This window comes from Pseudopipra pipra, chromosome 1 (genome assembly GCF_036250125.1).
Source record: "Pseudopipra pipra isolate bDixPip1 chromosome 1, bDixPip1.hap1, whole genome shotgun sequence".
In the NCBI taxonomy this organism is placed as follows: domain Eukaryota; kingdom Metazoa; phylum Chordata; class Aves; order Passeriformes; family Pipridae; genus Pseudopipra; species Pseudopipra pipra.
Window position 1 is genome coordinate 33,869,235 of NC_087549.1, and position 16,149 is coordinate 33,885,383.

Consider the following 16,149-nt stretch of genomic DNA (forward strand, 5'->3'; position numbering starts at 1 on the left):
GGACTGGTGCAGATCAAAGACTGCTCAGTTTCTGGCTCAAGCATCTCTCTTCTAAGCTTCATATACATTGCTCTACAGCTGACTTGTCCATCTCTGAGTCTTTCCATGTTCTGAAAGGCTGGTAATGCTACTATTGCATGGTCTCATCCCTCTTCCATTCAGTTATGTACAAATTTGAGGCACAAGTTCATTTGTACCAAGTGAACCTCTCCAAATGAGAGAGTGCCATGGGGTGGAGAGGGCTGGTGTTTCCAGTACAGACCCCAAAATCCCTGAGGGCAGTGGCCTGCATTTCTGATGTTCCTGCAGGGCTTGGAGAGGGGACCTTGAGTAAGTGTCATCTAATTCAGCTTTCTCTGAATGTGGGTGGCCATGTCATACTGTCTTTCTTCAAGCTCAGTGTTACCTTTTAGAGCAGTTTGGGGATTTTTTTTGACTCCCTCTCTGAACTGAAGGAAGAACTTCACTCTTCAGATTGTTGGAATTGTTTTAAACTTCTATTTAAATTTAGTTAGGGCCTGTTTAATGTCATTGGTGTTTGTGTCAGCCTCATCATTTTGCACAAGCAGCTCTTGAACCTGCACCAGTGTATTGATAGGTCTGTTATTTGTCCAGCTGGGTGAAGACTGCCCATGTATTCTGCTCTTGTAAAGCAGTTTGACCATTCCCATGTCCTTTTTCTAAACCTCATCCGGGCTAAAGGAAGGGGCTGTCATCAAACTCAAATAACCAGAACCTTAAAGATGTTAGTAATCCATTTTCTTTCTCTGAAATACATTTTCTGCTACAGCCCAGTATTTCAATTATGCTGGACTGGAGAAGGACATCCTGATGGTAAAATCAAGCCATGAAAATTTGGCAGTTTTGAGGACTGGACACAAGAAAACAGTTGAAAAGTAGAATCTGACTTAAATATCAACAGAGCATTATTGGACGTGGCACTGAGTGCCATGATCTAGGAAATAGACTGGATTTGGACCAAGGGTTGGACTCGATGATCTCGGAGGTCTTTTCCAACCCAATCGATTCTATGATTCTATGATTCTATGATTATGGTCATGCTAGTTTCATTAAAAAAAAGGAACTCTTAAATTCTTCTGTTTCAGAACTGTCCTTTAAAAAAGGATAATTAAGAAAGACAAGAAGTAATGTAAACATTGATTTTCTCAGGGCTTGATTGTGCTTTCCAGAAAGCTTACTTTATAAAGTGTCAGTCTTCTGATTTGCAGTCCTGAGCCAGCCTGTGAAGCAGGAGGATGTTAGGTCCACCACTGAGCTTTGTCAGATCTGAAAAAGCAGGTTCATTTATAGATGTCACTGAGAACAGATTAGTTTCCTTTAAAGTTTTTTTTTTCTTTTTAGATTATCTTGCTGGTTTTTAGTAGAAAATTGCTTTGGCCCAATATGGAAAAGCCTGTGATGTGAGCCTGTGGTTAACTATCAGTTTCTGTATAAACCTAATCTGTGCTTTCCTGGATTAAGATATAGGTTTGATCTTTGCTGCATTTCACTTGATATCAAACTGGCGCCAAGTAATTTGGTAGGGAAATACTTTAGGAGTATGTGCTCTTCAGTACAGATTTTGAAACATACTATCTCCTCCTATGATTTAAGAAAAGATGCTTCATGGCCTGAAGTCTTAACTCAGCAGCTAATGGTGAATTCTTCATGTTCTGGATGATGAACATGAACAGAAACCAGAAGTACCATTTGTGGATGCACTGAGTGCCTAAATTTGTATTTGAGGGCATGAAAATTTACATATAGAATATATTTAGTTGTATTTAATGGAAAACGTTCTGAAAAAAAGGATTCCAGTTGTCTCAAATTAGTCACCCATGTTTGTGAAACTTTTGATCTGTTTCAGTTACTTTGCTACAAAATAGAGATAACAACATCAATACCTCATCTCATAACTGTTTTGAAGATAAATGATACTTTCTGAAAAAGCTAAGCTATAATAGTGAGTGGGATAGAAAAATGCATGTGAAATATGAGTCATTCTGTCTTTGTAGTGGAATTTGTTTAGTGTGAGGAAAAAAATACCTAGAGTCCCATTTTGAAAATGGGAGGTAAAATCCTGGATAAATAGATATATTAAGATGTTCAGCTAAATCCCATGGGAAGAAATGTTAGGCTATATCATAGCATGGATGCATACAAAGGTATACACTAAAATTGACAAACAACTGTGATTTGAATATGTCCTGATATCCAAGTGCTTAAATTTGCAAACTTAAGAGGGTTTTGTAGCTTCTGCGCATGTGTGGTCTACTATTTGATGAATGCAAAAATTGACACAAAAAGCTCCTTCCTGTAACATCTTATAGGTCCTGAACTATTTCTTCTCTAGCACTGGAATATTCTGATCTGCTGCACACCTCTTTGCATTAGATTAGATGAAAACAGAAGTAAAATAAATGTGAAAGAAGACTATTTCTGATCTAGCTCTTCCTCACCTTGATTAAATCCCCTTTGCCTGTGAAATGCTACTTCTTTATTCAGTCTCTTAATTTCATTCTCTTTGTCCATTTAGGAATCCATCATATCCTTCAGTCTCACTGTTTGAGTCTCTGCTTTCCCCTTATTCTGTGTTTTTGCTGCTGTCCAGATCCACACCTACATCCAGATGGAAGGTCCTGGACTTCGAGCATGAAGTGCAGCTTGTTGCTCTTTGGCCAGATCTGGGTAGCTTTCCATTAAGATGGCAGAAGATGCTGCCTGAATATGAAAGTCAGCAGCCTGCCAAGTTTCAGAATACAGCATTGTCAGTGCTGCCTAAAGAGTGTTTCCTCACAGTTTTTGTAGTACAGCAGAAACAGTATTTTTCTCTAGCCTCCCTGTCAGAAGTAATTAAATTGTCTTGGCAGAATTTTCAAAAAATATTCCAGATTTTTTTTTTTTAAAACTCAGACTAAATAAAGCAATGGAAAGCAATCTCATCATGGAGAGTCCCTATCAGCTTTAAAATTAGTTGGAGAGGTAACTTCCCTTGTACTTGGTGTAATAGTGCTCAAGGCACAAGATTGAGAAATACTACGGGACTGTCATACCATGTCTCTGTGCAATGTCTTTCTTACGTGGGTTTTTTCATATGAAAATGTTCTTTTCTGCTCTCCCTAGGTAAGAAATTACACAGAATGTGCCTGTGTCCAGAGTCGCCAGGTGATCACTCCACCAACAGTGGGCCAGCGCAGTCAGCTCCGGCTGGTGATTGTCAAAACCTACCTGAATGAGAATGGCTACGCTGTCTCTGGGAAATGTGATCGAACCTGCAACACGCTCATCCCGTTCCTGATATTTCTCTTCATTGTTACTCTCATAACAGCATGTGCCCAGCCATCAGCAATTATAGTGACACTCAGGTGAGAACTCAGTGATGGTCTTGAAGTATTTTTGCTGTGCCCGCTGTCACCAGTGCCTGTCAGGCTCGTGTATCCTTAAAAAGTAGATAGAATAAAGCTGACAGGGATAGGGTGAAACTTGCTTGTATTTAGAATATGTAACATGATAACCCACTTTAGGAAATAAGAAGCAGCCAGTGAATTCCAGGTGTTATAAATTAAAAACAAGTAACACATCATGTAAGAAAATTATTACTCCTGAAAAATTTTCAGCTTTCTTAGAGCAATGGTCTGGATTCTCAAATGCAGATGAAAAAGGTTACTATTTAAAATTATCTTTTTCTCTCTCCTAAAATTATTCATTCCTACCACATGCCTGGTTTTGAGTCTTCCCTTTTTTTCCTTCACCAGAATTTTGAACTTCTACTGTAGTAGTGGTGTCATCACTGTGGTCGTTTAAGGATAAAGAGCAATACAGTCTTTGTAGGAAAAGGCAGTGGCATTTATTTTTCAGTTTGAAAAAAAACATTTGGATTTTTGGATTGGCTTTTCCCATCTTTGCCATCTAGTTTAATAAACATAATCATTCCCTATAACATCTTAGTCCATTTAAAATACGGCACCTGTAAGTGAAGTTCTCCTGATTTTTAAAGACAAGCGAGCTGAGAAAACATAGTATGCTATACTGCTAAAGTAAATTTGTATTTGTATAATATATGTTGCTGCTGTTTAAAGAGAAGGAAAAAGAATTAGAGGAAAATTACTTACTAGAATTTACAAAGCACACCGATAAGCATTGCTTCTGCTGGTAACAGAAGGACAAAGGGAATGGTTTGAAGATGTCTGTTTGGTTTGGGATCTGAAGCTGAAGATCTCAGAGTTCAGGAAGTCAGTTCCTTTCAGATGGAGATGAGCTGGAAGATAGAACAGAACAGAACAGAACAGAACAGAACAGAACAGAACAGAACAGAACAGAACAGAACAGAATAGAATAGAATAGAATAGAATAGAATAGAATAGAATAGTTAGTTGGAAGGGACCTACAATGATCATAGAATCATAGAATGGCCTGGGTTGGAAGGGACCTTAAAGATCATCAGTTCCAACTGCCCTGTCATGGACAGGGACACCTTTCACTAGACCAGGTTGCTCAGAGTCCAATACAAACTAGCCTTGAACACTTCCAGGGATGGGGCAGCCAGAGTTTCTCTGGGCAACCTGTTCCATCACCCTCACAGTCTAATCTAATCTAAACCTACTCTCTTTCAGTTTGAAGCCATTTCCCCTTGTCCTGTCACTACATGCTCTTGTAAATAGTCTCTCTAATCATCCAACTGCTGACACTCCAGGACTGAGCAGAAATGAAAACCTGTTAATAAGGGCATTGGCCAAATACTGACAGGCATTGGGCATCAACCACATCTCTAGGAAGCCTCTTCCAGTGTTTCAGATGCTCTTCAGAAGCACATCCAAAATGATCCAGATGCAAATGGGCATGCTGTCCCTGGGACCAGGTTAGAGCTGATCTGAAGTAAATCCCTACAAAACCTGAAATGCTTGTGGTGTACATGTCAGGTCCTCATCACTAGCTGTTTAGCTGCATTAATTGCTAACATAGAGACACCTTTTGTCCTGTTTTTGTGTAAAATTTGTCTTCAAATTGAGCTTTTCTTTAAACCAGTCTTGGGCCTTTTCTTACTGTGAGAATGGTCTTCCCAAGCCAGTGGAATTTTCTCCTGGTAGTGTTGTCTTTTAAGAGCTTCACTTGGATATTCTGAGACCGCTGATGTTCTGCTGCTGCTCACAAATAGTCCTCTATAAAATACTAATAATGGCAAATCTTTGTAATAGGTCGTGGAACCTTAGAAAATGTGAGGCAGGTCAGGACTTTGCTTTGCTATCCTTAGGTTCAGTTGTGAGCACAGCTGAGAAACCCTCTGGCAGACATCTTTGTCTCATCCCCCTCAAGGACAAGCAGTCTTTTGCTGTCACTTTCTGAGCTCAAAGGGCTAAGGTTTATGCAGAAGCCTGCTGCTGACACATGGAGGGCACGTGCAATGTCACATTGCGGAATTTGTCTTTCAGTTTCTTTTCAAAAAGTCTACAAAATGGGTTCAAAGATCACTCTTAGGACAGTGAAGCCAGGCACTTGGGGGTGGGCATGTCAGACTTCCAGTTGCTCATGCAGCCTTACCTCAACTACTGTGTGCACAGCACCATTATAATTCAGAGACTTCTGACTTAATTCCTTCTGTCTCTGGGTTTTCCACCTATAAAGTAATCCTGATAAAAAAATGTTGTCGTTGCATTGCAGTCACACAAAGGCAAACTGCAATCAGTGAGCATTAATATTGCAGTGAACCTCACAATAGTGAGGTGCATAAGGGAGATCTCCAGCAGGATTTTGTAGTGTTCAGTAAAAAAATGGTGGCCCACACACATGAACAGTCATATTGTGCTTAGTACATCAGTCCAAGGTTTGTGGTCCAAGTTGTATCTCCAATTTTTCAATTGCTTGACTTCAAACCTTGATTTTACAGCTGCACCTCTTTGACTGCAGACTTTTTGTTGTTTTTTGTCTTATGTTTTCAATGTCATTAGAAGCTGTCTATCTTAATTTCAGACCTTTAGGTTAAGAATTGAAAATATTTTTTTAAATCAGTAGATAATTTGTGGTTTATTAAAATTGTAGTTGCACTGTGGAATCTTGTTACTTTGTATTTAGTCTTTTGTAAGCTAGACATTTTTCCTTTGAAACCAATTGAAAGAATCTTATATTACTTCTATCGAAAAGGAGCAGTGTTTAAGGAGACTGTTTGGATGTTTCTACTGATACTTTTCCTAAAGTAGCTCCAAAGTGCTTAAGCTACGCAGAGATCTGTTAAATTCAGAAACTGAGTCCAGCTTTCAGAAATTTAGTTATCCATTAATTGTAATTTACATCAAAAAGATTAAGAAAAATAAACTAAGACATATGAAATAATAGAAAGCTATCATATGAAGCCATAAACATTTTGGGTGGATTCTCTAAATTTCCTTAATGGGTTTAGATCAAATTCTTCAGGCCTTATGTAAAGAAAGGTTAAAAAGCATGATTGCAATTTTGATTAAACAGGTTCAGGAGGGGTTGGCAGTATTTTTTCCTAGCAAGAAGAGTTAACAATAGTAGAAGCTAAATAGAAGAAATTTAGACAAAAATTTTCCATAGCTGAGAAAAAACCCATGAGGTAGAGCCAGATCATACCATGATGACTATCTGTTGTGGATGTTTCTATAGTGGAGTTTTCTTTTTGCCTGCTAGGTCTGTGGAAGATGGAGAGCGGCCCTTTGCACTAGGAATGCAGTTTGTTTTATTACGAACTCTTGGTAAGTATTACAGTAGCTCAGCATTTCCATAAAAGCTCACCATGTTCAGCTTAAATGTACTATAAAAATACTAAACTTCCATAAATCTGGAACTAATTGCCTGATTACTGTATTAGGAACATAAAATTGATAGTTTCTGAAAACATCGTGTCTGAAAATGCAGTTATTTCTCTTTTTTTTTTGTTACTGACTTCCTAGAACAACATTTTTGTCCCAAAAAGATACATTTTTCCAGTTTCAAACTGTACGTAAAAATTAATAGTTACTAGAATTTTTTCTTGTTTAGAAACTGATTTTTGTTGCTTTCAGCAATAACAGTAGTTTTTGTCATTTTTAAAATAAGGAGCATTCATTACTTAATGTCTTAATTTCAAGTACTTCAAAGCAAAAAGAGATGCATGTTAAAAGTCTTTATTCAACAAAGCAGCTTCTTTCAAGCTCTTGAACTTCTAAAATCCTACCTATTAAGAACAATCCAGGTGTTCAGCTACTACGAAATATATGACTAGAGCAAGCAAGGACTGTTCTAAGAGAACAGAAGGAGAAGCCCATATAGCTGCATCTGGAAGTTTTGTTTGAGGAAGGAATTTCAATCTTGTCTTAAAGGTGGTGTATTTCTGGAGAAAGCAGGAACATTCAGTGGACTGACTGCATTTTTAGCTGCCTTGGAAGTTAAGGTCTGTTTCTGAGGAAGATCTATTCAAAAGAAAATTGAAAATCTTAGTGGTCTCACCACTTCCATCCATCTTCAGTAAGAAAATAATTTTGTGGTCTTTGGTGCTTTTTCTCCTTAATCTAAAAGCAGCACCTTTCCCAGCTCACAGGAAGTGGAAGTTCATCAAGTAATGCTACAGAGATAATGTATTTCACCCTTCCTGAGAGCAAAACTGAATTTTCTTTGAGGCGCACTTAGTTTGGGAGCTATCTGGGGACAGCAGATTGAAGCTGTACCTGCATTGTTTTCTTTGTTTAAATTCTCTCCCATTTGTGGTAGGTTTCATGTGTATAAAGTAGTGTTGGTGCAAAGACTGGCTGACCAGTTTTCCATGTTTTACATTTCATGTAAGAACAGCAGTGTAGAAATCTCAAAAATTTTCGACCTACACTGTTTGGCTAAGGCATATAGTTCCTTTAGAAGTTTTCCACAATGTACTAACACATATTATTTCTCTTGCTATTTTTATTTCAGCCTACATTCCCACTCCGATTTATTTTGGGGCTGTTATTGACACCACATGCATGCTTTGGCAACAGGATTGCGGCGTACAAGGATCTTGCTGGGAATACGATGTCACCTCCTTTCGTTTTGTCTACTTTGGGTTGGCAGCTGCTCTCAAGTTCGTGGGATTCCTTTTTATTTTCCTGGCCTGGTATTCCATTAAGTGTAAAGAAGAACAGCAGCAGAGACAGAGATGGAGGGCTTCACTGGTGAACACTGTGAGTGAGATGGTTGGACAAGCTGGACCCCAACAAAACTATGCACGGACTAGATCCTGCCCTACCTTCAGTTCCCGAGGAGACACCAATGTGGCACAAGGAATGAACTGCTTAGAACAGACATACCCCGGCCCTTTTTCAGAAGCAATAAATTCCTCAAATGAAAATGTGTTGGAAGAAGTCACTGCTGAGATATAGACCCCTGGCTTGGTAATGTAATATTTAATTTTGTTGGTTGACTTAATTACGGCGCCTTGTAAAACACCTGTGCCTTCTATTTTTAATCTAAATGTAACGTGATAAAACCAACAAAGCTTGATGCAAACAACCATAATATGTTCCTGAGGGCTGGATACCTCAAACCAAACCAAGTTCTTATTCCTCCCCTCCCAACAATGGAGTTTTAAAAATGGTGTTTGTAATTATTTCAGATGTGTCCATTAGATGTCCGTGCTCTGATCTAATATCATTGTAAAGATGAGGTGTTATGAACAGCAGAAGTCAGCGGAAGACTGACAAAAACTCATATTGTTGATGTCTAGACTCACAAGAATGCTTAAATGTATTGTCAACTTCATATCCGCAAATTGTATTTTTAAGAGAGTAGTTACTGTGAGTTCTGCTATGAAGCACAACTGAACTTATTTAAACTATGCAACTTATTTGGATAATTGTATGTGCAGCAAAATAAGTTTAAAGTTTGCTTTTAAAGACATTACTGCAACCGAATTTGAAAGGGGCTATTTTCAAACATAATCATTAAATTAAAAAATAACATGAGGTTTAAAGTACTGTTAATAACATGTCAAGCCATACAAGAATTATGCATCAGGTAATGTTTGCAAATGTTGAGTTGTAACATCTTTATCCTGTCAAAATGTGCATTAATTTTCATTTGATGGGATGTAGTCATTCTTCACAAAGTACACAGGCTAGGAAACTGTAATGCTTGAAGTAAAAAACTTCAGTATTAATTTATAGTAACATTAAGATGTAGGAATCATACACACATACCAGAGTGGATATGTGCATGTTTCTGTAATGTTATTTGGGTGGCCGTTACTAGCACCAAATCCATACTTTCCTGAAGAAAAAACCAACCAGTTGTAGCTTGATAGGAAGAGTTTGGCTGTCCTTCAGAATTTTGTGTATAATTCAGCTTCAGTGGAAAAGTCCTGAGGGGGAGCTAATGGCCTTGTCTCTTGTCTGGGTGGTAGTCTGGGACCTGACGGGTCCCTTGCAGCCAGCAGTGGCACACATTCAGGTTGGTGCTGTTTGCACTTGCTGCAGGAGTGAGTAGAGAAACCCTTCAAGAGAGCTGAGAGCACCACCCATCGTGGTGCTCGGTACGAGGCTCTCCCTCCTCTCCTGGCACCACTGGGGCACTGTGCACCCTGCCATCCAGGACAGCTGGGGAGGGGGTTCCGGCTCAGACCCTCTCATTTCTGCCACACTTCTGCCTCTGCAGCTGCCCGGTGATGGGCAGGCTGGTTGCACAGGCCTGGAGGTTCTGGTTTTGTGGTTTGTCCCACATGTGGCTGCCTTTCCTTTTCTCAACTTCATTGAGAGCTTCTGGGAAGGCAAAGTTTAGCTCTCCTTTGGCCTTCCAGGAGAAGAGCTAAGAATAGAAAGTGTGGACTCACAAGAACTGCTGTGGCCTTTGGCTATTCCAAATTACTGTAGCGTGTTTTCTCCCTGAGAGATGCTGAGACTTTCTAATCAAATGTGCTTGGCATTTCATTTTTTGTTCTGAAGGCTTTGTAGTACCATGCTTATGATGTACTAATGATGTCTCAAAGGGCAGAGAATGATTTCAGGTGGACAATAGGAAGTCAAAGCTGTATTGTACCCTGTAGGGGAAGTCTTAGAAGTGTAGGAAATTAAAAGCAATCTTTACAGATGAATCAGTGATAGTCAGGTTTGGATTTTGCCATGTAGAGAGCTTGTGTGAAAATAAATAGAGCATAATTTCTACATATTTTTGAAAAGAGTTATTCCTGATTTAAGTTTTCAATTTATAATATGTAAATTGATCAAACATTGTATGGAACCAAGTCCTTGAAATTAAAAGCAGTACTCTCCTTGGCATCCACTGAGTTGTCCTGGGAAGAGTAGGTTTCCCTTTCCACCTTTGCTGACTGCCTTTTGTCATCTCCTGGTTCTTCTTGAGCAGCACATAAGACATAAGGGCTGCTTGCCCTGCTTGAAATGGTGGCTGCTTATTTCAGAATGTCTTAGTCCATTTATGTAGTTTGTAACAATTCTCACTCTTTCTGTAGGCAAACTCAGATTTTTCTACCCTGAATTACAACATAGAGGAATATTGTTTTGATAATTTCCTACTATTCTGTCCATATTAACAGGTTTTTGGGGTAAAGCCTGAAAATGTTTTTGTCTCTTATGCAGCCACCAGGTATGCGTCCTCAGTCAGCACATGCCACCTGAGATGTTGGCTTCTACACTTCTTATCCCGAGAAATAAATTTCCTTGGTTCAAAGGTGTTGGGTATAATTTTCTTTTTTTGCTATAGGAGATCAGAATAGATGATATAAATGTTTCCTTCTGCTCCAGTCTCAAATGCTTGTTGCACCAGGAATTTCCTGCCATGACAAAATTTGAGGCAAAGTAGTGGGACGAAGTGTAATTGCAGCCCATCACCCATCCATTTTAATCACTTCCCCATTTTAATGATCATAGGGTGAGATGAGGAGTGACAATCTTTTCAAATACCTCAGAAACTTAGGGAATTGTAAAAGACTAGAAATGAATCATTTATCCTGATCTTTTCTATTTCATGCCTCGTGTGCGCTTCTGTTCCATGAATAACAAGAGAGAGCAGATTAGGATTGTCAGGAACTAATGGCATTGATGCCAAAGAATGAGAGAAGTGACACATCTGCAGCTGCTGCTTCTGAGTTTATTTCAAGGGAATTCAGAGCTTGTTGGAATGGAGACCACTGATTTTTTTAGGAAATCCTGACCCTTCAACTTCTAAAAAGATTCATATTTTGAAATGTCTGAGAAACCGGAATGTAGAAGGAAAGATGTTAACTTTGGAAATACTGAAAAAGCCTTTCAATAGTTTTTTACTTTTTCTTTGAAAATTATATGCAAAACAAAATTCTTTACTTTTCAAAAAAATTTGTTACTATTTTTGGATATAGATGATTTTGACAATTCGAATAAATTTCTACAAAATCACTTAATTAAATTGGCATCCTCTGAAAGAAAGAAAACCCAAACTGTGGCCAGTTTTTGATTCATTCCTGAAGGAGGGTTTATTTGTGAGTAAGCTATAACAGTCTAAACTAACCCAATAAAGGTATGTAGGGGAAACACATTAACTTCCCAGAGAAGTCAATTCCAACATTGTAATTGAAATATGGACTGAGACCTGCTGAACAAACACTATTTTCTGAGGTTGTCATTGCTGAAGGAAGCAGAATTGCCAGAGAAGTTGAGTGCCTCCCTAGCAGGAGTCATGATCGACATGTGGTGCTAAACCAACTTCACAGTAACTAAAAAAGAACTTTGCCTGTCATCCAGTGAAGGGGCCCATGCTGTCTTCCCACTGTGAAATCCTGTCACCATAGAGTATAAAATTCCATTGATTTCCACCACCTTCCCTCTCTGCCCCAAAATACCTAAGGTTTGGTAGCAGTGAGTACAAGAAAAGGTAAAGCAGGTGTCCTGTTCACCCACAGGCTGCTGTTGGTAGCAAACCCAAGTCACCTACCTGCACTTAACCAGCCAGTGGTAATATGGAGCAACAATGTCTGGTGATCTACTACAAGTCCACAAAGTGCCATCATGCCCTCACAGGAACAGACTAATTCCCTTTTACCCCACTTATTCCTGATTTAGAGTGAGGAACATGAGAGGAGAAGTAGCCCAAATATATGGACTTGACTGAACAGGTAATCGTTCCTGCATAGCCTCCCATTCATCCTTGTTTCCTCAAAAAGGAGAAAACTTCAGAATGGTAAATGTGTAACCATGGCCTTGGGTGCTCACGAGTGCAGCACCCTCCAGAGATGGTTCCTAGATCTTTGTGGGTCTGGAATAATCTGGAGAGTGGGACTCTTTCTCCCGTTTTAGGCAAAAGCGCTGTGGTTTTGGTTCCCCTTCTTCTCCATGAGCATAGGATAGGATATAATTTGGAACTGGCGACATTTTATATCCTTTCAGTACAGTGTGAGCAGCTGCAAGAAACGTTGAATATTATGGTGCAATTTATATTTATTTGGAAACTTTTAGTTCTTTGGACAGCCTATGTATTTTTAAAAGTATGTGTAGTAACATGCAGTTTCTCAGAACTTGCTGTTATGTAAGCAGAGTAGGGGCACAGATCTCCTACTAGGTATTAGAAATGTAAGTTTGAAAGGCCCTAAACTAGTTACAAACACTTGAGTATACTGTTTTCAAAAATACGTTTGTTTGGGGTTTTTTAATACAGCTTATTAATTTATAGTATTAACCACTAATTCATTATGGCTCTGATCCAGCAGAACACTTTAATATGTATGTAAATTTATATACTTAAGTAATGCACTTAAAAATGATGTATGTATGTAAGTATGGGACTGAGTCCCATCTGCATTAAAAAAGGAGTTCCATTACCCAAAGAGTATTTTCCATGATGAGCTTTTTCCCCATGGATTTAGTGATAATTGTAACCAGAACAGCACAAAGTAGCACTTGAGTACTCTCCTGTGGCATTCATGTGTGGCTACTTATATATCTGGCAATGGAGAAAAGTTTTCATTTTCAAGTAGAATTCAAATTAAAAATATTTTGTGGACATACTCCAAGATACATTCTAGTTCTTCCAGCCATTCACTTATTTTATGAATATCCGGCTGAAAACCTGTGTGTTACATGGGGAGACAGATTAAATAAGGGCATCTTTCTGACCTTAGAGCCAATGAAATTTCTCAAGTGATGCTGTAAGTTTGAATTGTGCCCTTTCACAGAATTTGGACCTAGAGGTTGAGGTGGCAGATTTTCAATATCCCGCACAAATGGAGCAGAGCACTGCCTGCTCACCTGCTCAGTGTAACTCCAGAGAGCATGTCTGGGAGAGGGGTCAACACCTGCTGTACTGTTCTTTTGGGGTTTTGCCCCAAAAGGCCTGAATAATTGCTGCCTTACTACACTTCCTGTGTGTGTAATACCACAGCTCTTCATGGTGTTCTATTGACATAAAACTGAAGATAAATAAATAGGTCCAAAGTGTCTTACTGCTATTTTGGAGCCAGATTCTCAGCCTCATCAGTCCAATGTTGAGGCTGAAAAACTGGGAATTTAACAAGTTGAAGCTTTAGCAAGTGCTTGTTTAGCTTTTATACTCTATTCACTGGTTGCTACTAATATTTTCAGAGATCAAATACAAAAAGCTTCCTAAATAAGTTTATCCTTTTCTGTTTTCTCAATAATGTGTCTTTTATAATGGCATAGGAGATGCAATGCTGCATTGCTTCAGTATCTGGGTTCCCCCAGCTGAATCCATCCAGCTGTGGTTGCTTTCCAAGGGCTTAAAATACCTGGTAACAGAGATTTACCTGGACTGCAATCTGAATCACAGTTGCTTTGGGCAGAGTGTTTGCCCCTTGTAGATTAAACCTGTATCAACACATTTCAGGTTCTTCACCTACTGGACTTGATTTTATGGACACTTTTATGACTTTAAAGTGCTTAGAAGATGGGCAGTCAATATAATGGTGGTAGACTTGTTCTTTGGTAGAGAATTAGGGCTTTCTTTTTTCTTCTTTTACCATCTCGTTTTACAAATAGCAATTCAAAATGTTACATGTAAACACTGTCACAGAGTTACCCATATCCTGCAGCCATATCCATTACATTAAACTACAGTTAATGCCTGTGGTTTTTAGCAGTTGCCCCTCCCGTCCTTAAGGTACGCTTTTTCTTTTCTATTATTACAGCCTTTTAAACACAGAAGTAGCTCTACAATTTCAAAGTAGCTCCAAAGTTTTCTTGACTTCCAGTGTTACAAAACAGATGCTTATTTATCTGGGTTCATTCTACTGTTCTAATTATTGCATTACCCATTGTGTGTACTATATTCTCTTAGTTTTTCAATCTCAAACCAGTTGTCACAATGTTATTCTGTAACAATGTTTTGTTTGTTATATAGAATAGGTGAAAAGCTGTGGAATTCATGAAGGGCTACAAAAAGCATCCAAAACATTGTTCACCTTGGGAAGGGTAAAGACAGCTTGATAATCTTTGGACAAATGACTAAACAACACTGTGGTGCTAATAGGTACTGAAGTATTTTATGATGTATTCACTATGACTTAAATGACATGTTCAAGGCATGTCAGTGATGCAACTGCATGTGTTTTTGTTCTTAAAGTCTGGACTATTCCAGCAAAGACAGTGTTTGTAATTCCTGGTGGGCCAATTCCTACCTAGCTCTTCTGTGGGAGAGTAATTTCAGGAGGCAGTGTAGGATTTGGCCCAGCACTAATAGCTAAGGTAAAAGCTATATAGGCCACAGAAATCTATGTAGAATGTATTCATCCTGCTGTAGCATATTACTGTATTTAGTTGCTTTGCTTAAGCAAAGGCTAAATATAAATTCTGTAGTAATGGCAAGAAACACTAGGCTAAATTCTGGGCACCCCTTAACCAAACAATGTTAGTAAGGGTTTGAATTAAAATGAGGATTCAGATCTGAAATATGAATGTTCTTTCATGGAATACCAGAAAGGAGGGATAGAATAAGAGTAAATTCTATCTCTAGCAATGGGAAAAGGCCAAATCTGGTTGACTATAAGGTGAGATATGATTTAAAACAGACGGTTTGGGGCTTAAAATCTTGAACGCAAAATTTTTTCCCTCCCATTTTGAATTGCAATTATTTTGTGTTATTGTGCCTGGAATACTCATGCAGAACAGGTATCTGTATCCTAAATAGCACTAAGAGCACTAATAGCACTAATTACACTTCTGGCTGACAAGCCAGAAATTTTACCTCTGTAACAAACTCTGTATTTGAAATTGTGGAGGGAAGTTTCAAAATAAAACAAACAAACAAAGAAGTACAAAATGATCCAGAGCTGAGTTTCAATAAAAAAAAAGAAGAAAATAATTTTGTGTCAGTGAGATCCATGGTTAAGTGAAGGCTTTCCTCAAAAGAAGACCTGTCCTTTTCCCCAGTTGAGCACATGGGAGTTTTGCCCTTGGCTGCAGTGCATACCTCTACCAAATGACTTATGCAGAAGAGCAACAGTCTGGGTAGTATCTTAAGAGCATGGAGTGGGCACACTGCCTGTAACTGGTTAGTTTTTAAAAAACTCATTATTAAGCAAATGTGTAGAGTATTAGGGAAATTTGTAGGGTATGTCTGACCGTATGAGTGTGTGTGTGCTGTGCTGTGGTAAAAAGAGAATAATTGGTTTATGCTGGTTTTTTTTGCATACTTTAAGCTTCTGTATGGTTTGGGTTTTTTTTAATTGATATTTATTTCTCAGCAGAGCTTAGAATAATTTTGTAGCTGTATAACCCATGACTTAATGAAATCTACTGTCAGCATCTGTTGTAAACATGTGTTTACAAAACAAACTCTTGAATACTTGATACTTGGAAATAAAAAATAGCATATCATGTGTGTTTTATTTCAAACAAAAAAGAAGGCAAGAAAAAAATGTAGATAGGTAACTGTGTAATCACTGTGGATGAAGTGATGAAGTATTTATTTGGTCTTTTAGTACATTGTCAGACAAAAAACCTTTCCACTGAATTCAATGACCACCAAGTCACAACTAAGCATTGATTGCGCTGAATTAAATTGTAAAATTCCACCATTTTGTCTAGCCATAAATTTGATTGACATTAGTTATATGCTAAGAAATACAAATTTGAAATAGATATTGACAGTTGGAAAAAATACATAGACTGCAAGACTATGTGCATCTATGCTGCTCGATAAGAGGGCTGGGGCATAAACCCAAGGATTGGACTCCTGATGTCCACTCTG

General features: G+C 38.5%; 1 protein-coding gene across 4 annotated transcripts in view; it reads left to right on the plus strand.

The window, feature by feature from the left end:
- Positions 1 to 15,776, plus strand: part of SLCO5A1 (solute carrier organic anion transporter family member 5A1) — a 75,849-nt gene extending 60,073 nt beyond the window's left edge. For 3 of the 4 annotated variants that reach the window (XM_064651282.1, XM_064651294.1, XM_064651287.1), the window contains 3 exons: positions 3,124 to 3,365; positions 6,646 to 6,710; positions 7,900 to 15,776. In XM_064651282.1, the coding sequence (XP_064507352.1) occupies positions 3,124 to 3,365; positions 6,646 to 6,710; positions 7,900 to 8,345 (753 nt within the window). In that variant the 3' untranslated portion in view covers positions 8,346 to 15,776. Of the gene's footprint in view, positions 1 to 3,123; positions 3,366 to 4,613; positions 4,859 to 6,645; positions 6,711 to 7,899 lie in introns of all 4 variants that reach the window. The other variant, XR_010429754.1, reaches the window with a different exon arrangement.
- The last annotated feature ends 373 nt before the right edge of the window (positions 15,777 to 16,149 follow it).